This window comes from Camelus bactrianus, chromosome 6, assembly GCF_048773025.1.
Source record: "Camelus bactrianus isolate YW-2024 breed Bactrian camel chromosome 6, ASM4877302v1, whole genome shotgun sequence".
NCBI classification, from domain to species: Eukaryota; Metazoa; Chordata; class Mammalia; order Artiodactyla; family Camelidae; genus Camelus; species Camelus bactrianus.
The window spans coordinates 19959237-19980464 of record NC_133544.1 but is presented as its reverse complement, the minus strand read 5'-3'; the positions used below and the strand labels follow the sequence as shown (position 1 = coordinate 19980464).

General features: G+C 34.7%; 1 protein-coding gene across 10 annotated transcripts in view; it reads right to left on the bottom strand.

The window, feature by feature from the left end:
* Positions 1-21228, bottom strand: part of CEP128 (centrosomal protein 128) — a 357239-nt gene that overhangs the window by 184546 nt on the left and 151465 nt on the right. For 7 of the 10 annotated variants that reach the window (XM_045517288.2, XM_074365179.1, XM_045517292.2 and 4 more), the window contains one exon: positions 10385-10577. The exons of the other annotated variants lie outside the window; for them this stretch is intronic. In XM_045517288.2, coding sequence (XP_045373244.1) covers positions 10385-10577 — 193 coding nt within the window. The remainder of the gene's footprint in view (positions 1-10384; positions 10578-21228) is intronic. 10 annotated transcript variants of the gene reach the window in all.

The following is a 21228-nucleotide window of genomic DNA, read 5'->3' as shown; positions in this document are numbered from 1 at the left end:
GGATTACTGAAATAATAAATTGTTCAAAGCATTTAAACAGTATCTGGCACACATCAATAAAGATTAGTTCTCATTACTATCTCATCATTAACTGGAGACACTTTGGTACATCACCTGTAGAAAGAGCAATACAACACATTCCTCTTGAATTTAGTTTTCAGAATAAGTTAGTTTCTCAGGAGGAGTTTCCGTGTCCCCTTTAATTAACTAAGATAAAGAACCATGTGACCCAACGTGCATCCCACTTAGATGTCAGAAAACTCAGCTACATTAAATGATAAGCCACAATGATTGCTCCCAGGTGCCAGAGACATGACTTCTCTGTTTCCTAATTTTTTTCTGTGATTTTATTTTTTTCAATTTCCTTCCATGTGCATTTTAATATTTTGCTATAACTCAATGTGGGAGAAGAATAAAATTTTAAAGTAGGACTACAAATGAACAAAGGCCTTTCAACAGCCTAAACTAATAAAGACTCTCTATCTGCATTTCAGGCTCATTCACGACCCATTGGCTTCTCTGGCTGTAACCACCATATTTATAATGCAGAGTACCAAATAAGTATACAGAGGTATAAGGAAATGATATTCATTTTGAAAATACCACATTTCACATATTTTAACAACTGTCTCAGTGCATTTTAAAGTTAATTTTAGTAAACTGAAAGCAATACACGTATTGCTTAACTTTCTGACAAATATCCAAAGAAGAGCACATGTACCCAAAGAGGTTCAAGCAGGATGAAGAATTACTTGACATTAAGAGAAGAGAGAACCAAGTGACAGAGAAAGTATTAAAAATCTCTTAATTTTAGATTTTATTGGTGTATTAGTTTGCTACGTATGCCATAACAACATACAGATGTAGTGCCTTAGAACAACGCAAATTTATTATGTTAACAATTCTGTCGGTTAGAAGTCCTACAGGGGTCCTACTGGGCTAAAATCATGATGTCAGCAAGGCTGCACTCCCTTCTAGAGGCTCCAGGAAAGAATCAACTTCCTTGCTTTTTCCAGCTTCTTAGAGGCCACCCACATTCCTTGGCTTGCGGCCCTCCTCCTCCATCTTCAAAGCCATCAACAGTATATTGAGTCTTTCTTACATAAGATCTCCCTGAATTCCTTTTCTGCTTAGAACACTTACGATTACAACTGGCCTAAACAGATAATCCAGGATAACCACCTTTCCTCTAAACGCTTATTTGAACACAGTTACAAAATCTCTTTTGGCATATAATGTAACATGTTAACAGGTTCTGGGGATTAGGATACAGACATCTTTGGGGGAGGTGGGCTCCATTATTTTGCCAACCACAATAATAACTATTATATGCACAACAAAGTAGAACAGAAGGGTTAACTTAAGAGAACTCAAACACAGGAAAGATATGCTTTGAATTTAATGAAAGCTATTTACTGACCTAAAATTTTATCTTATTTTTCTCCCTGAATATGCTCATGATTCAAACTCAAGTAGACCAGCTTTGGTGTCCTATGAAACCACAGAAAATAATACAGTTAATCTATTAGAGAATCAAACAAGAAAATCTAAGAACTCATTTATATAATATATTTAACATTTCTGGATTTTCCAGAATATATTTCATAATACATGAATACATTCAATAATTTAGAAAAGAAAAAATGTAAACTTTAAATATCTCAACTCTCCATTCAATCAATACTTCTATTGCCAACTAAGTATGTTACTAAAGATACTAAACGCATTTGTCTCCAAAATTAAGTTTAGCCAATAGAAGTAGAATAAGCATTAGGCCCATTAAACAGATGGGCAAGTGGGTGGAGATATTTATAGCTAACTGAAGAATAATTAGTCATAACTTGCTATTGTGAATTTATTAAATAACAATATGAATGTTGATTACATATTCAATCAAAGTTGACACCTGCAGAGATCTGTGCATCAGGAGCTCCAGGCCTGTCATCAATTTATTCAGTGCTAGCCCTCGAAACATTTAACCAATGGGTTTAATTTCAATCCCTGCTGAACTGCTGGTCTGGCTGGATTTCAAAATCACTACATACAACACATGAAAAATAAAATTACTGTAATGAAATGAAACATACATAAGCAATAACACAGATTAAGATTAAAACAAAATTCTGACTTGACTCAAATAGTAAACATAGTTTAAAATAAAAAACACTGTTTCTCAACTGGTTTTTGAAAATAACTATGAAGAAAGCCTGAAAATAAATGAGGGAAGATATAATTTCACATGAAACAAAATAATTGTTCAATGAGTTTAAATAATTTCCTCAATTAAAATAATCTTTCATTATCTCTAATGATCAACATCACTGAACCGAACAAACCGGTGAAATGTAAAATAAAGTACTAAACAGATTTTTAAAAATTAACTAGAATCCAAATAACTTACATTACACTTAAGAGACTATCCCATAAATTAACTTAGAATGTTTCACTTCACTCTAATATGCAATAGAAAAAATTGGTTCTCCTTGTTGCTGGGCTAGAACAACAAGGATTAGCATTTATATAAGATGTATGATTGCCAAATATTCTTTCAGTGAGACAAACCGAAAATCCTCTTGAAACAAGGTGAGGAATAAGTAATAGATTAATGGGTAAGTAGTGTGAAAACTAAACAAATAAATAGTGTACACAAAAACTAAAAATGACCTAGCCTCATCTTTACCTAGCCTTGGAAAGATGTGAGAAAAGATGCCTTCAGTTCAAAAGTCCCTCCCTTGTTTCTGTCCCACAAATGAATTCTAAGAAATTATCCTCTGTTCTGCCATCACCACTGCAAAAGTGGTACTGAGATGTAGAAGCAGAGCAAGGAAAAACAGAGAAATCAGCTGAAAGGAGTTTCTCAGAACACTAGGAACAGTGAAACCAAAGGAAAACTCAAATTTTAAAAGCTGAGATCAGTACTGGCAGAGACAAATCAGACAGACAAGAACTTCTGGAAATGCACAGCGTTTTTCAGAGTCAATGTCTTTAACAGCACAGCAATTTTAGAAAACTGAAAATAATGGAGTCATATCTCTGTTACACAGTAGAACTACTCACCCTCAGATTCTTCTGTAAGGCCAGCATAATGAGCGTATAGTGTATCAGCTTCATCACTAAGCTAACTCTACGCCCTGGGTATCCATCTGATGACAAGTGTTATCCTCTTGATATTTTGCCAAAAATTATAGTTCTGAGACGTGCGCTACAGACTGGCTTAAACTCACAAGGCTTCTAGAAAAGCAGATCTCTCAGTGTCTAACATGGCAAATCCAGTAACTATCTCTCATTCCTTCCATCTTTTTCTCCAAACAAGTATTGAGCATATCCAACGCAAAGGTTATTTAAATTCGATCACAAGCGTTGAGGAGCTAACAGTCAAAATAAGGAAACCGTTAAAAAAAATTACTGTGATAAGTGAAACTGCCAAAAATCGTAGTATATTCAAGGTGCTAAAAAAGTAATGGAAGGAGAAATGCCTAACTCTCAGCCTTGTTCTTTCCAAGATTCATTTTTCCACCTTTACTTTTGACTCCATTCACTCTCATATCTTCTGGGGTCCAGCTATACCAATTAACTTTTCTTTCACCTGTTCAACTTCTCCCACTCCTGGATCCTTTTACTCCACATTTATAATCACGCTTAAGTTTTGTCTATGATCAGTAGCAAATAGAAAATAACACTCTAAAAGTCACATTCATTCTACCATTAAGGACTGATACAACTTTAGATACATAAACAAAGTTTTAATATCATTTATTTCTTTGGTATTCATCTTTTTTCACATGTTATCCCAGACATGTGGGGAGCTAACTCAAATCACAGTTCAGAGTGGACATAAAATGACTACTAACAATGTTAAAGTGTCCCTTAAACGAATCAGGAAGCTCTTAGAAAATACTGTCACAAAATGAATAAAAACACAGGTTAAATACTTCTACTGTAAAATGTAATAAATAACTGAAATATTAGGAAGACAAATATTGTTATCTAACCCTGGAGTGTCTTAACAAAATGTAAACCACTCTGATTAAATTACTTAACTTCTGCCAAATATTTGCTGATTTGCCTTTTGATTATGCAGAATTCATTTTGGTTATGTAGAGTCCATTGTGAATTCTTTCACCACTAAACATAAATAATTACAGCTCCCCTATTAACTATGACCCTTTAATGTTCTTTCATTCATTCACTCATTTAGCAAATATCTGACATATCTACTATATGCCAGGTTCTTTCTAACCACTGTGGTATATAATATTGAAAAAATAAACAAAAATCAGTACCTCACTATGCTCTATACCATATACTAACACAACACTGTAAATCAACTTATACTTCAATAAATAAATAAATAAATAAACAAACAAATAAATAAATAAATAATCACGACCCTCATGGCACCTCCATTCTAGAGGATACATTCCACTAAACACATTTCTCAATTTTGTGTCTTCCCAAAAATCACCGAGGAAAGAAACAAGATATTTCTGACCCAGAACAGTCCTCTGAATGCTTGTCACAGCCACAATCGTGGCTAAGATAAGACTTAAAACTGCTGAACTGGAAAAAGAAAAAAAATGTGGGGCAATGATGCACCTTTTCTCCACTGCCCACTTCTTGGCTAAGGCACAAGTGCTAATTAAAAATAATCAAATGAACAACCTGAGCAAAAATACTACTTTCTGAAGTAGCTGAAGACCTATTTCCCTTCTTTCACATTCTATTAGTACTTTCTTTCCCTTTTACTCAAAAAAAGCAACTCCCTAACAAAGAGGACTTGACAATGGCCTATTTCAACAATACATGTACATTCCCAATAAGTGATATTTGACAGGAAAGGCCAAATTCGAGAAGCCTGAAACTACAGCACATGCTGCTGAGAATTACTATCCTTCTAGACATTTTATCTAACATAGCATCAGAATAGTAAAGAACTGATAAGATCCCAGCTAATTCAACAAAGCCAAATGAGTGTAACACCTACTTAAAACTAGAAATTGAATAAGAAGACAAAATTTCATCTTTAAGGGAAAGGAATTTAAGAGTCTACGTCAATTTCTAATTACTCCAGGAAGAAAAATTATGTACACTAAATAGTCACAGTCACAATCGTAAAGCGCCTGGAAAACAAAGATGGGTCCTTTGTTTAATTAAGAGTTCATAATTTCAGTTTAAGGAAAAATATGTTATGAAAATTGCCTGCTGTATTTGTTCATAATAATTTGCATTTCATAAGTAAGAATGGAACTAAATCATACTATATAGATACCCCTCCTTGTGGAGACCTTTGAAAAAGGAAATCCTTCCAACTTGCACATAAATTTTAGTTTTTAGTAATCTGCATAGTTTCAAAGTATGTATTCTTACAGAGGAATACTGGCACTTACAGGAGTAGTGGGTTATCAGAATATTAAGAAGGTAGGCAGCAGTTGGTTTATTAAGAAATTATTACAAATAACTACTTAAACAAATTAAAATATCATACCTAAATCCTCCCAGCTGCATTTTACATCTCTTTACTCTTGTATTTGTTGCCATTCATAACAATGAAGAATTCTTAAGTCAATAATTACTAAACTTCTGAGAGGTCCATGACATTAACTTCTCAATAGATATTTTCTCCTTTTACAACACTCCAGTCCCAACCTACAGGCTTAAAATAGTCCAGGAAACATAAGACAACTCAGATTTACAAATCTGGCAGCACTCATTGATAGAAACTCCTTGTACGTGGGCCTTGGTTAACCTGGCATGTCCCTAAATATGATATTAAATCAAACTAAAAATATTAGTGAAGAGAATAGAAGTTCCAATGAATAGGAAGTTTCTCCATCATGTTTCACTTATAAATAGGTTAACCTTGTTCTACCTAACAGACAAGCTCATAAGATGGTGAAGGGAATCAAGTATAAGTTTCCATAATAGTTAACTTTGATACTTCAGAAATATCTAAAGTTTATCATTAGTTAATTTTATCATCATTCCTTTACCTCTTCTATATATACCACTGTAAGCAAATGCTAAAGTATGCAAGAAGAGATCACTAAGCAGACTGCTGCAAAGAAACTTTCCTCCTCCTCTCGTATAGAAATCCTGCTGCATTCTCCAAGATTTAAATAAAAAGATACGTCGTACAAAAAACCTCCCCATTTGGGCCTCAACAGAAGTAATCAATACTTCCCTTTTCACCAGGAACATTTGCTAATATTTCAGGTAATGTATTTATTTCATTCTACTTCTTAATAAACATAGTTATAAGTATGCAACTATAACAGCCTTTGCTTGGTCTTCATTATTTACATTAAGTCTTTATTATTTCTGAATCATCAGACAGCACCTAACACATCTTATACCTAATACATATTAATCCTATAAGGCAGGAAATTACATCATTTCTCTGTTACAAAAGTTTGTGTCTTCCTGAGACTATTTTTTATGATTTTAAGAAATAGATGAAAATGGGATCCTTCATTCTCTCCCACCAAATCAGCCCCTACTTCCTGACTCTCCAATTTCTCCCAATGGCAAAACCACTAAGACCTCAGAATATCCTGTGAGTCTTCCCTCTCATTCATCTATACTGTTCAATCTTTCACTAATTTCTCCACAAAAGCTTTTGCATCTCTTGTCATTACCAGTGTCCTCCTTCAGTCCCTCTTTTGTGTCTACTGAGACCATTACAATAGGTTCCTAACAAGATGCATTTCCACAATCAATACTAAGATGGGCTCTAACAACAGTTTCAAAACATTTGGGGGAAAAAAATCACTCACAAACACACAAACTCAAAGTAATCACTGAATACTGTAACAATCCTCTATCAGTTATTGATAGAAGTAGACAAAATCAGTAGGTATACAGAAATCACCAGGAACACTGAACATTGTGAAATCACTTAGCGTAAGTGACATTTATAGAATATTTCACAATAAATGCAGAACATAACTAATTTTCAAGTGCATATAGACAATTCACTAAGATAGACCACGCCTGGGGCCAAAAAAATAAGTGTCAGTAAAGAATTAAAATCATGAAGAGTGTACTCTATGACCGCAAGGGTTCTAAGTTAGAAAGCAATAATAAGATATCTAGAAAACTCTCTACATAATTGGGAAATTAAGTAGTACACTTCTAAAATACACATAGGTTGAAGAAAAGAATCACAGGGAAATATTTTCTAATTCTAACTAAGTGATCAAAGACAACATAGCAAAATTTGTGGAATATGTTCAAAGTATTCCTAAGATGGAAATTTATAACTTTAAATGACTATATTAAGAAAGAAAAGTATTAAAATAAAGCCTCCAACTTAAGAATCCATAAGAACAAATGATAAACAAACTAAGTAAAAGAAAGGAAATAAGAGTAGATGTCAATAAAACATTAAAAAGACAAATAGAAAAAAATTTAAATTCAAAGATTGTTTTCATGAATATTAATAAAGTTAACAAAGCCCTCAGAAAGAAGTATAAAGAACAAAACAGAGAAAACAAATTATCAATATCAGGAATATAATAAGAGGCATCAGTACAGATCTCACAGAAACTAAAAGAATTTAAAAGGGAATACTACGGAAAAATGTAAGCCAATAAATTTGACAACTTCAGTGAAACAGAAAAATATCTTGAAAGGCACATATTAACAAAGCTCAGATTCAAGAAGAAGTAGAAATTCTGAACAGCCGTATATCTATTGAAGAATTTGAATTTGAAATTAAAAACCTTCCCAAAACGAAAACGACAGGCACAGAAGGCTGCACTGATGAATTTTATCCTACACTTAAAAAGAAATACAAACTTGACACAATTGCTTCCAAAAATTAAAAGGGAAAACACAACTCATTTTAAGAGGTCATCATTACACTAACATCCAAACCTGATAAAGACACTACAAGAAAAGAAGCTGTAGACTAATATTCCTCATGAACACAAATGCAAAAATTCTTGACTATTACTAAAACGTATCCAGCCATATGTAAAAGGAAAAATATATTTTGACAAAGTAGAGTTTATCCCAGGAATACAAGGTTAGTTTAATATGTACTGAAGGTCCCAACAAGTTGATTAAGACAAGGAACAGGGAAAGAAAGAAGAAGCAAAACTGTCTTTATTTGGAGATAACAAGATTAAGTATAAGGAAAGATAGTATAACTCATCAGTGAGCTTAAGGTTACACAAGTTTAACAACAAAAATATCAACCATACTTCTATACACTAGAAGAGAATGTTGGAAATTCAAATTTTAACATGTTATTTTATACAGTATCATAAAATTTTCTTAAAACTTAGGAATAAACCTTAAAAAGATGTGTAAGACCTGTTTGCTGAAAACTATAAATTGTGCATGAGAAAAGTTAAAGACAATCTAAATAGATGGGTAGATACACCATGTTCATGGATTGGAAAGATTCAACATTAAGACGTCCATCCTCAAGTTAATCTATACATTCAACATAATCCTGTCAAAACACCAGTAGATTATTTTTTACTGATAAGCTGATTCTAAGATGTATAAAGGAATTCAAGTGCTCTATAGATAAGGCAAGCAATAAATTTTTATTAAACTCAAAAAGTAGAAATAAAAACAATCATCCTGAGGGATTACAAATTACAGTTTATCTTCTGAAGCTTTTATGAAAAAGCTTTAGAAGTGGTAGAAAATTTAAAGTGATCCTCAGTCTTATAATTATCTAAGTGCACAGATATTTGGTTCTTTTGGACTTCCTCCCACTGATAGTTTTATGATTTTATAATACACAAGAACACAGTCCTTATGCAAAGAAATGATTTACGGGGTGACAATACTGATAATATTCACTAAAAGAAAACTGGGTTTGTGATTTAGTGTTAATGTGAATAGACTACAACATACTACATGTACAGAGATCATATAGTATTTTATCTATCAGTTCCACAAATAGATTCTATTGTAATGTCATTTTAAAAAAGGAGTGCATCCTCTGACTTTTACTACTGGCACCATTTATATCTTTCAATTGCACTAAAGCAACAATTCTCAAAGGGTATTTGGGGACCACCCAAGACCCCTTAATAATAATACTAAAATGTTATTTGTATTTTCACGTTCAATTTCTCATGAATGTAAAGTGCAGTTTTTTCAAGGGTTACATGACATGTAATATAACAACAGAGTAGATGCAGAAGCGAAAGGAAAATACAACTGTCATTTTTTAAGACAGCAATTAAAGAGCTTTACAAAAGTTCAAACAACAATGCCACTTCAAATTTTTTGTTCTGAAAAACAGTTAAATTTCATTAATTTTTATGTTAGTATATAATAGGTTTATAATTATTATTTTAAAGGAATAAGTATTTTCAAATACTCAGTTTTAATTTTTAATATGGTAGATACTGATCTACTTAATGTACAGTAATAAAAGCTCTGAGTTCTAAAAATCTTTAAGAATATAAAATGATCTTGATACCAAAAAAAAATTGAGAATTAGTGTAGTACAGTAATAAACAATTTTAAGTGGTACATGTGGAGAGAATAATGCTGATCACTAAAACAGAAAACAAAGAAGTTACTTAAAAAAGAATTATCATATGTTAATGTTTAGTTTTTCTTAGTGGGACACTACATGACGCCTCTTTCTGGTTCTTAAACTTAAAAAGTTCAGCAAGAGAAAGACCGAAGGCCAACACAACATGAAACACACATAGGATTCCCATACATGACCTGTTTCCCTTCTCCCACCATATGCATCCCTAGTGGAACCGAACAGAAAGGTAATTCTCCAAGACTCTTGTCTAACTTTTAAGCATTGCCAACATATTAAACATATTAAACTCTGCCCCTTGCTTCTCCTAAACTTGCCTTCCCTTACTGTTTTCCCTATTGTGTTTATAACCTTATGTATTACATTATTTATTTACCACATTTATTTTCTGTCACCCCCACTCAATACAATGTAAGCTAAACAAGAGTAAGATTTTTTTCTGCTTTACTGACTGATATATCCTCAGCACCTATAATAGTGCCTAAGACAAAAGAGGCACACAATAAACATTTGTTGAATGAATTAATGGATATTCTACTGAAGAAAAATATGAATTTTGGCATTTTCTCAGGGAAGAACAAAGATAACTTACCAAATTAGCACTTGCAAAATGGCCAAGAGACACAAATGCTATGTACACAGGAGGAACACAGTAGCTGAAGAAGTAGTTCTCAGGAAGAAACAGCTTTCTCCTCTAGAGCCGGAAATGAAGATAAGGAGACAAGAGACAAGGAAAGGACAGGGATGTGGAAATTCTGTGGTTCGAACTGGAGGCGAGAGAAATAGATTTGTTTTTCTAATCCTAGGATCCCACGAATATAAAAAAAAGAAAATGAAAAAAAAGGGTAAGAGCAGCTAACACACCTCTCTTCTCCTGATGTATTTCCTCCAGAAGCTGCTCCTGTCTTTCGATCTGTTCGAAGAGACACTGGAGCTCGGACTCCTTGTTTTCGGTCACGTTCCTGAGCTGCTGTCTGCACAGCATCAGCTGGTGCCGTAGACTTTTCTCGCTGTTTTCTCTGTCTTTCAACTCCTCACAGAGCCACTGAAGTTTAGTCTAAAAACATGACATTTAAATCTAATTTTTAAAAAATCTAGAAAACAGTAGCATTTCAAAGCATGAGAAAGTCATGGAAAATCTGAACAAATGTCGACAATAACTAACAACCTTAACCAAAATTTTAAAATACTCATAATGTTTTAATTTGCATAATGGTTTATGTCAGCTAAAAGCTGGTATAGAAATGATTTTTTCAGATTTTTACACAACAACTGATATACTCTATCATCTTTGGAAAGGCAATATTACAGAAAAGTTTGGCCCACTAAACTTCCAGTTGTAATACAATTAGCCCCCTAATTTGATATATAAGGCAGTCTATTACAAGCATTTGCAAATCAAAAACACTCCATAATAGACCTAGAAACTCATTATAAAAGGGAGTTTTATTTCAGAGATTAAAAAAAAAGGATAAAATTCCTAGTTTTGGTTTCTAAAACTGCACATCCCTAATTGTCCAGCTAATCAAGTAGAGAGAGTCTCTAACATATGAGGGAGATAAAATCAGCATTTGTCTACATTTAAAAGCCTAGGAAATTTATTCGAAGCAACTTTCTTCTCCATGGACTCTAATCTCACCAACTCTAATATCTGGGTATTTAAAACAGGGATGAGAAAAAAAATCTTTCTTCCACCTTCAATAGGACAGGATTTCAGTCAGGTCTCAGGATCTTCTCAACTGAGACTACCCTCCAATTTCTAGTTGATTTTAAATCATCTAAATAAACAGTCTTCACTTCAGTAAGAAGCAAAACAGGGGAAGTGGTGAACCAGAAGGGAAAATTAGGTTAAGCTAAGGGACAATTTCTCTGAAAAGCACTCATCCATAAGCAAGAAAGTTCTAGGCCTCAAGAAGTCTAGGAAGTTCTTAGGACATGCAACAGTATATTAAAAGTCACTGTGATAGAAATATTTAGACCATGTGGAAGCAGGGTTGGGATATGGCCCCTAGACTGTAGGCTCTCCATGTACATCAGCTTTCAAACATCCCCAGAAATGAAAGAGGCATAGTTCCTCTGGTCAGAAGGTCTAACAGATGGTACCTCTGTGACATAGAACAAATACTGTCATTAGTCAAATTACGCACAAATTATACAATAATATTGTAAACCGGCCAATGTATAATATGTTGGGTGAATATGCTGGGTAAAGGAAAATAAAAATTATGCTTGTAAAGGCAAAACTGGGATCACATTTATTAACATAAACTCTCATCAAAAGAGGGACTTTATAGAAGTTCCACTTCCAGGATGATGGCATGAGGCACTGGGTGGAACTGCTCTTCAGTGAAATACTTATAACTGCTGAAAATTACAATTAAAAAAAAAATCAATCTCTAGAAATTGTCCTAGGTAATATATCAAATGAAGAAATACTTATTCAAGAAATATTAAGCCTCATTAAGAACAGCAGAGATCTATGGCACTTGAGCCTCACTGACTCCCACCCTACCTTCCAGAAGGGTATTGCCAAGACAGGGTTCCACCTTCCCCAAGTTTACAGTCAAGGTATATGATATTGTGACATAATAATAAAGATATCTGGTCTTTGTCTCTGGTTCCCGGCAGAGAGCTCCTAAAGCCCTTGGAATTTCCACAGTGATAGAAGTGTCCTTTGTGATTCCTAACAAACCCTTTGGATCACACCAGAGCTTATATAAATGAGGTGGTATAGGGTAGGGCCTCCAGGAAGCCTCAGAATGGGGCTGGTGATTAGAGAGTTGGAACTTCCTGTTGTACCTGCCAACCTCTAAGAAGGGGGATGGGGGACACCAGGAGAGGACCAGAGATTAAGCTCTATAAAAACCCTGGAACAATGAGATTTGATGAGCTTCCAAGTTGGTGAATACATCTACATGCCAGAAGCGTGATGCATCCAAAATTCCACAGGGACAGAAGCCCCTGCACTCAGGACCCTTTGAGACCTTGCCCTATGTACCTCTTCATCTGGCTGTTCATTTGTACCCTTTATAATATAGTAGAAATGGTAAGTCAAGTATTTCCCTGAGGTCTGTGAGCCATTATAGCAAATAACTGAACTAGGGGAGGGGGGTTGGTATGGGAGCCCCAATTTGTAGTCAGGTCAGATAGAAATGGAGGCAAACTGGGAACCCAATACTTGCGACTGGCATCTGAAGTGAGGGGCAGTCTTGTGGGACTGAGCTCTTAAACTCTGGGTAGTTAGTGTCAGAGCTAAATTAAATTGTAGGGCACCCAGTTGGTGACTGCAAAAAAATTGAAAAATTACTTGATGTGGAAAATTTACATATTTGGAGTCAGAAGTATGGGTAGAAATAGATCTTAATAGTAGGTATTTTACAGGAAGGGGAGATCACTAAGATTTTCCATCTTCATAGCTCTGATTTGTGTGAGCTAAATTCCTGGTAGCTGCAACAGCAATATTGGGAATTCCCTCCTCTACCAACTTCCCACTAATAAGGTGGCCACTCTACCCGGAATAGCCCAAAAAAAGACATTAAAAAGTAAGAACAAAGTTAGAGGACTAACTCTTACCCATTTCAAACTTTACTACAAAGCTATAGTAATCATAACAGTGTGTTACTGGCACAAGGACAGACATACAGATCGATGAAACAGAATTAAGAGTCCAGAAATAAACCTATACATATATTGTCAATTGACTTTCAACAAGGGTGCCAAAACAATTTGATGAGAAAAGAACAGTCTTTTTAACCAGTAGTGTTGGGACAACTGAATAGTCAGACGTAAAAGAATCAAGTTGGACCTATACTTCATATCATATAAAAAAAATTAACTCAAAATGAACCAAAGAGCTAAATGTGAGATCCAAAAATATAAGACTCCTAGAAGAAAAACAGCAGAAGTCTTTGTAATGTTGGTTTGGCTATCATTTCTTAGACATGACACTAAAAGCATAAGCGACCAAAGAAAAAAAGTTGATAAATTGGACTTAATCAAAATTTAAAACATTATGCTTCTATGGTCACCATCCACAAGGTGAGAATATTTATAGATCATATATCTGAGAAAGGACTTGTATCTAGGACATGTAAAGAACTCAAACAATAAATAAAAAGATAATGAATTAAGCAAAAGATCAAAATAGACATTTATCCAGAGAAGATATACAAATGGCCAATAACCCCATGAAAAGATGCTTAACAGCATTAGCCACTAGGAAAATGCAAATCAAAACCACAGTAAGATTCCATTTCACACCCAGCAGAACAGCTAAAATCAAAAAGACAGAGATGACAACAACTGTTAGTTTGTATGTAGAGAAATTAAAATTCTAATACTAACAATAGGAATGCACATCAGTGCAGCCACTTTGGGAAACAATCTGCACTTTCTTCCAAAGCTTAAACATAGTTATTATTTAACCCAGCAATTCTTTCCTAGATATGCACCTAAGAGAAATGAAAACACGTTAACCCAAAAACCTGTACTCAAATGTTCATAGCAGCATTATTCACAATAGCCAAGAAATGAAAATAATCCAAATGAACATCAACTGGTAAATGAATGAATAAGCTGCAGTATATCTACACAACAGACAGTCATTTAGCAAGAAGAAGTAATGATACATGCTATAACATAGATGAGCCTTGGTAACATTCTGCTAAATGAAGGAAGCCAGTCATAAAGGACAACATATTATATGATTCAATTCATATGAAATGTCCAGAATAGATGTATCTATAGAGATAAAAGCAGATTACTTGTTGACTAGGACTATGGGGAAGGTGGGATAAGCAGATAAGGATATGACGGCCAAATGGTCCAGATTTTCTTTTTGGAGTAATGAAGATGTTCTAAAATTTATTTGTACTGATGGCTGCATATCTCTGTGAAGATAATAAAAACTACTGAATAATACACTCTAAATATGCGAGTTGTATGGTATGTGTACTATATCTCAATTTGGCTGTTATTTCACAACTATAAAAAAAAAACGAAAGGAGGAAATAAGAGAAGATAGATAAATAAAGCTAAAATTAAACCTCCCCACAGAGATGAGACCTGGCTTTAATACTTGCTATACAATTCACAGGCCTCTGTCTTGTTTGAATGTCACTAAATAAATAAGAGAAGTTCCCAACTTAAACTAAACTATGGACTTCCAATTAGGATTGCAGAAATGTAATTAAGCCTGCTTCATTTCCCAATATCTACTTTGAAATGCTTATGCAAATAAAAAAGAGAAAAAAAGTCCACAGCAAAGGAAAAGCAGAAAACATGGTCAATTCTGCCATATAAAAGGAGCATTTTCTACTATCACTTTCTACTAATGCACTTAGGGAAAAAACAAGGTCAGGGTGATATACCACCATCGCCATCTAGCCACAGTATGAGAGACAAGGAGGTGAACTGGACCATTCTTTAGAAAGTATACTTTCTGTACAGAGTGGAGCACACACTGGAGGCTGGAAATCAAGAGACTGATACAATATTCCAATCAAGTAAAAATGGCAAGGGTTGGACCAAAGTGTACATATTTGAGACTTAAATGTGAGGAGTAAGAGAAAGTAAGGAATCAGTAATCATGGCCAATTTTTAACTTAAGAAAACCGAAAAAGGAAACCTAGAAGAAGCAAAGACTAAGTGTTAAGAAGTTTACATTAGGATAAAATATACTGGAGCTGTTAAGACCAAAAGACACAGAAGTATGGATGACTAATGGATATATAGATCTAAAGCTCAAGAGATGAATGAGAGATTAAAAAAACTAAAGAATAAAGAGCATAAAGGAAGTCAAAGGCATAGAATAGACAAAAAAGCCCATGAAGAATGTCTAAGAGATAACAAGAGGGTTTAGAAGAGATGAACAGGAGAGAAATTTTAAAATAAAACTGAGACGTAGCTGGAGAGGCAGGAGGAAAATACAATCGTCTCGGTGCTAGAATCCCAGACGAAGAAAATCCTGCAGCAAGCGAGGTACCCTCAATGCCAGAGACTGTCAAGAGGAAGGCACAGGTATTCTTAGCAATTTTAAAAATATACATTTTTGTAAAAAATAACTGCAGCTCAGCCCATCAAACCAAAATAGGACTGAAAACATGAACACCAAACTGTTTATGGTGATTATGCCTTCATGGCTACTCAAGATGAGCATAACATTCAAATTATATTCTCCATACTGCTATATTCACTACTGTTTATTTCTCCTTTTAGCTATGTTAGTTTTTGCTTTAAATATTTAGGTGCTCCAATGCTAAGCCAACAAACATTTACAATTATTCTCTCTTCTTGTATTGATCCCTTTATAATGAACTTCTTTGTCTCTTTTTATCTTTTCTTTTTTTCTTTTTTTTTTTTTTTTGTAAAGAGACAGCACCTTGTGTTTAAGTAATGAAACAGAAAAAGAGAATGGTATTCTGAAAATAAAAAAATCCAAAATTCTTATTAGTATTACTATATTAAGAAAGCTTAAAGAACATTCAAGAGTAACACGTTTAGGATCTGATTCCTATCAATTCAAATTATAAAAAGTACAACTACAAAGAAGAAGGGCTGAAAAGTATGTACACATGCCAGCCCTGTATCTCTGTGCCACGCAGGCACGGTCCTAAACAGCAGCTTTCAGATGTCAGTTGCCCCCAGGATTAGTCTGAGGTCAGGTATTACTTAATACTATCACAAATAACTAGGTATTAGAATATTAAATCGATTTATTAGCCTGATGGAGACCGTTACCACCTTTCAACTGAGAATAAAATGAAATGACCTTGATATACAGAAGAAACACACACATGCAAGATGAAATCTAGAAGGGATTAACCTGAAGGAATGAACCTGAAAAAATCAAACATGGACTGCTGAAAGGTATGAGGCTCACAGTTGACCATAAGAATCCTTGTGAGAAAAAAGTAAAAGAAGTCAGATTATTCAACCTGTCATGAATAGGAAGATCAACTGCATGAGGACCATGTCATTATTAGATAACATTACAGCAACTAATTGCACTGGTTTACATCAGAGACAGCAAATGTAAATACTAAAGGTGCTAGTAGAAAACATCAATACAAGTACACAGAAAGTATGTCCTCTTTCATTTTTCTTAAAAAGTGCCATTCATTCAGGCTTACTACGTTAGTATTTTACCATTTTGAACCACACATTGATACAAGATACATATCTACTTCTCTTAAATCTATTTTAAGAGAAATAACAGGCAAGCTTTTTTTTATAAAGATAAAATGCAAGTAATACCTTTTTTCATATCGGGAGTCAATAGAAAATGATGGGGATTACATCAAATGACAGTTAACTATATTAAGAAAGCTTAATGAACATTCAAAAGTAACACATTTAGGACCTGAACATTATCAACATGGATTATAAAAATGCAACCACACACACACCCAAAGAAAAAGGTTAGAAGGCCATCCCTTCTAATGTGGTCACGTCCATGATTCTTCATCTTAACTCTAATAGTTTTCCACCACATAAGAATGAAACTCTAGTGATATCAGATATTCTGATGTATCAAAAGAAAAATAAATCTCATGCTGTAATAATGAAATAACTTGATTTTTTAAAAATGTTGATCACGAATTCAATTTTTCAAAACCCATGTGGTCCAAACAAAATGAGTCCCTGGGGATCACCAGCTTCAATCATCCAGTTTAATCTCCTGTTTCCCAGGGATTTAACTGCAAATTTAGAAAATAACTTCATATTTCCCTTTTCTCAATGCTTTTCTACTTATTCCATCCCAATCTTTGGCCTGTGTTCACTACTGTTGCTAAGAGATGATGATGGAAAAACAATAATTTTATTTTTCGTAACAATAATTCTGCTGATTCTGATAAAAACAAAAAAAATCAAAAAATTATCTGAAATAAAGCATTAATCAGGTTTGATCTGTGTTATGAACTTAATTATATCCCCTCTCAAAATCATATGTTGAAGCCCTAACCCTCGGTGTGACTGTATTTGGAGATAGGGCTTTAGGGAAATAATTAAGATTAAATGAGGCCGTAAGAGTAAGGCCCTAATCCTATAGGGCTAGTGTCCTTATAAGCAGGGGAAGAGATATTTTCTGACTCCCAGACTTCAACTCTCCCAGCCATACCCCTAGTCTACTATCCGCTGGCCCCACATGGAGGGAGGCTACTTACAAGCCAGGGAGAAGACTCACCGGAAACCAACTTTGCCCTGGTACGTTGATCTTGGACTTCTAGGCTCCAAAACTGTGAGAAAATAAATGTCTGTTGTGTAAGCCACCCAGTCTGCGGTATTTTATTATGGCAGCCCCAGCAGACTAACACAGTATGACCTAGAGCTTCAGGGTATTCTATGGAGCCTTTATTCCATTGCCACACAAAATTAAAAACAGGTTATAGTTACATGCTTGCTAGGAATTGAATAAATATGCAGAATCTATTATTTATCCTACAAAACAAAATATCAATTTATGGAGATTTCATCAACCAGTAATCAATTATGAGAATCAGCGTTTGTTAGAGAAACACCCAGCACCTTTCATTAAGTGTCTTACAGAAACAGCTTGGAACACAGTTAGGAATAACTTTGCCAGTTCAAACAATAATTAGCTGACAAGGCTATTAATCACAGTGCAAACGCCATTCTATTAACCACTCACAGGAGCATCTTACAGATTATATAACAGGATCACTTATTAAATTACATCAACAAGTACTGCTAAATAAACCATAGTAGAGAAAGAATTTCTACATAAGGTAGTTTTTTACCTTCCTATTTGACAGCTTGCAATTAGGTGGGGCTATAAGTACCTAGCAAAACAATCAAAATGCTCTTTTTAATCTGTGAGAATCCTCTGGTGAGATTTAGTGGGATAATATACCAAAAGTCAAGAAGGAATGACTCAAAGCTAAAAACCAAGGAAAACAGAAAATCTGAATAAAAAGATCATAATTGATAGTTAGCAATAATAATAGGACCCATAATTTTGCTGCTTTTAATTACTCTGCTTCCTTTATTCCTTTGCCAAAACTCTAAAAACAATTTTGAGATGAAACGACTGTGTAAGAACCAAAGATAAAGAAAGAGGATGGCAACTTTTCAGAACATGGCAACATTTTAGAATGTGCCGGACCAACAGAACAAGAATTATACCAAAACTACAAAATTCAAATTTAAATCAACCTCGAAATGTAATTATTATCTCAATGATACTTTCTCCACTTTTCTACTTAGTTATGAATATAACCAGGAAGAACTATCTCCAAAATAAGAGCACATACTAAAAAATACAAAATATTTCCTCCAATTAAACTGAATGTGTTCCCTGTACACAACCTAAAGTATGTTTCCAACACATGAATCAAGATGCCTGAGTTCTTGTATCACATTTTGGTATCTACAGCAGAAGGATAAAATACTGGCCGATAATTTGCATTCTTCAACAAGAATTAAATACGCTGGGTCTAGTATTTCTCACACAATGGCTAATTTTCAAAATCCACATATTCATAAGTGTAAGGCTTATATTCAAGTGTAGATTACACAATCAGTGGAAAGAAACAATGGCAAAGAGTTCAGACCCAGCTTCTAAACTCTTCTCAGTAACTAAGTAGCTTTATGTCCTTAGGTAAAATTCAAAACTTCCAGGACCTCTTTCTCAGCTACAAAATGAGGAAGAAACCATATGATCTCTAAAGCTGCTTCAGTTATAACACCCCAAAAACAGTAGGGAAGAACAAATGCTTGTCAACATGTAGAACACGTTATACTATAAAAAGTGTGACTCTTTGGGATTATATCAAAAAGGATAACATAGGAAAATCCCCTTGGATTTGGAAGCATATTTCTTACATACAAATCTTAAAATTTAAAGTTCTGATCAAATAAAACCAGTATTTGAGAATTCATATATTTACTAAAATTGAATCTGCTTGTTATTTACTCATTGCTATTATTTAAGCTGAGGACGTAACCTGAGTAGGAAAATGCAGCACGTTCAATTAATCACTCTTTTAAAAAAAATATTTATTGATGCTTTAGTCAATCATTGTGGTAACTGCTAAAAATGCAATGAGAAACAGGAAAGAAACAGGTCTCCCCTCATCAAGCTTATAGACCAAAGAAACAGGAAAAGAGTAAATGGGAATTTCAATACAGTCGAATAAAGGCCAAAAAGGAAAAGATCGTCACATAAATTCATTTTTGTGCATCTTGAGGGAATAATTAGTAGCAGATCCCCAGAGCTAAATGTAAACAACAGAGCACTGGGGCTCCTGCCTTGTGCTCAAGAGCAGCTGACACCAGCTTTCCTTTTACTCGCTGTCGTAAAAGGATAACTTAAGGTCTGGCATCGAGAGCGATGCTCGCTAGTATTGTGGTTCCTCCCGAGAGTGAGTGCCTGCTGGCTCTAGATTTGATCAGTTGTCCCTACTTTCTCACTGCAAATGACTCTGTTACTCCTCACTTCTTTCCATGATTTGAACCTAAACTCTGATCTGTGCCTTTGTCCCTGCTTCTCTTTGGGCCTTCCTGTCCAGATGGAACTTTCTAGATATCAATTCCTATGATGGAAACTCTTCCAATACTTCTGCAAGCTTGCCTACCTAGGCCTGCATGCCTGCCTATTCCGATACCAACCTTTGACGGGTCTTCTAGTTTGAATGGAAAATCCTGGACATCTCCTTCTCCATCTGCCTCTGACATAACACTAAACATCACTTGCATATTGTCACCAAAATATTTCTTCAGTCTGTCCCTTCCTCTGAATCTCTACAACTTCCTAAATTCAAACTTTCACCCTACCTCAGCCAGAGACCTGGGTCTCATCTGAAGACCTCCTAACTGCTCTTCCTGCCTTTGGTCTTCCCACCTCTCATCTACCTTTCACATCACTAGCAGTGATGCTTCTAAAATAAGACTATGAGCATATCACTCTCCCTTTCAAAACTCCTTCATGGTTCCCTACTAAATGCAGAGCTGACCCAAGCTTTTCACACAATACTCTTCTTGATGGATCTAACCCCTACCTCTTTCTGAAGCCTCATTCCTGACATTCTCTGTCTCTTATTTTCATACTGTAGTTTTGCCAAATCACTCAGGTTTCTTTTCATTTATCATGGTGTTTCTCTCCCAGGCCATTCCTACAAACTAAACTCTTCTCAGTAACTAAGTAGCTTTCCTAAGTAACCATGGTTTAACTACAATGGTTTACTCTGCATACATGCTGTCTCCTCTTTACCTGGCTAGCTTCAAGAGTCCCCGGAGGCATTAGCCTCCATGACAGCTTCTGCATACCTCTGTCCCAGCTCTAACATATAATATTAAAATTATCTACACAAGTGTCAGATTTTCTAGAGAAAACATGTTCCCAGAGAGGCAGGATCATGTCTTAGTTCATTTTTATGTCCACAGCGTGAAATACAGCATTGGGGCACAATAGCTACTCAGTAAATTCTCTGTTAAACTGAATAAAATTTGGCCTCTACATGCCTTGTCAGCATTTATGACAAAAACAAATCCTTTATCTATGGGAACTCCTTGTATTATTGACCCTTACGACCATCTCAACCCTCTTCCTCCCTGTGATGTATTATTCTTACTATATTGCTTCTTTTACCTACCAACCTGGTACAACTCTTAGTTGGACTTCATGTTTTACGTTCCAAATAAAGCAGCAGTGACACAATCCCCACCCAATCTAGGATTAACACTAAAAG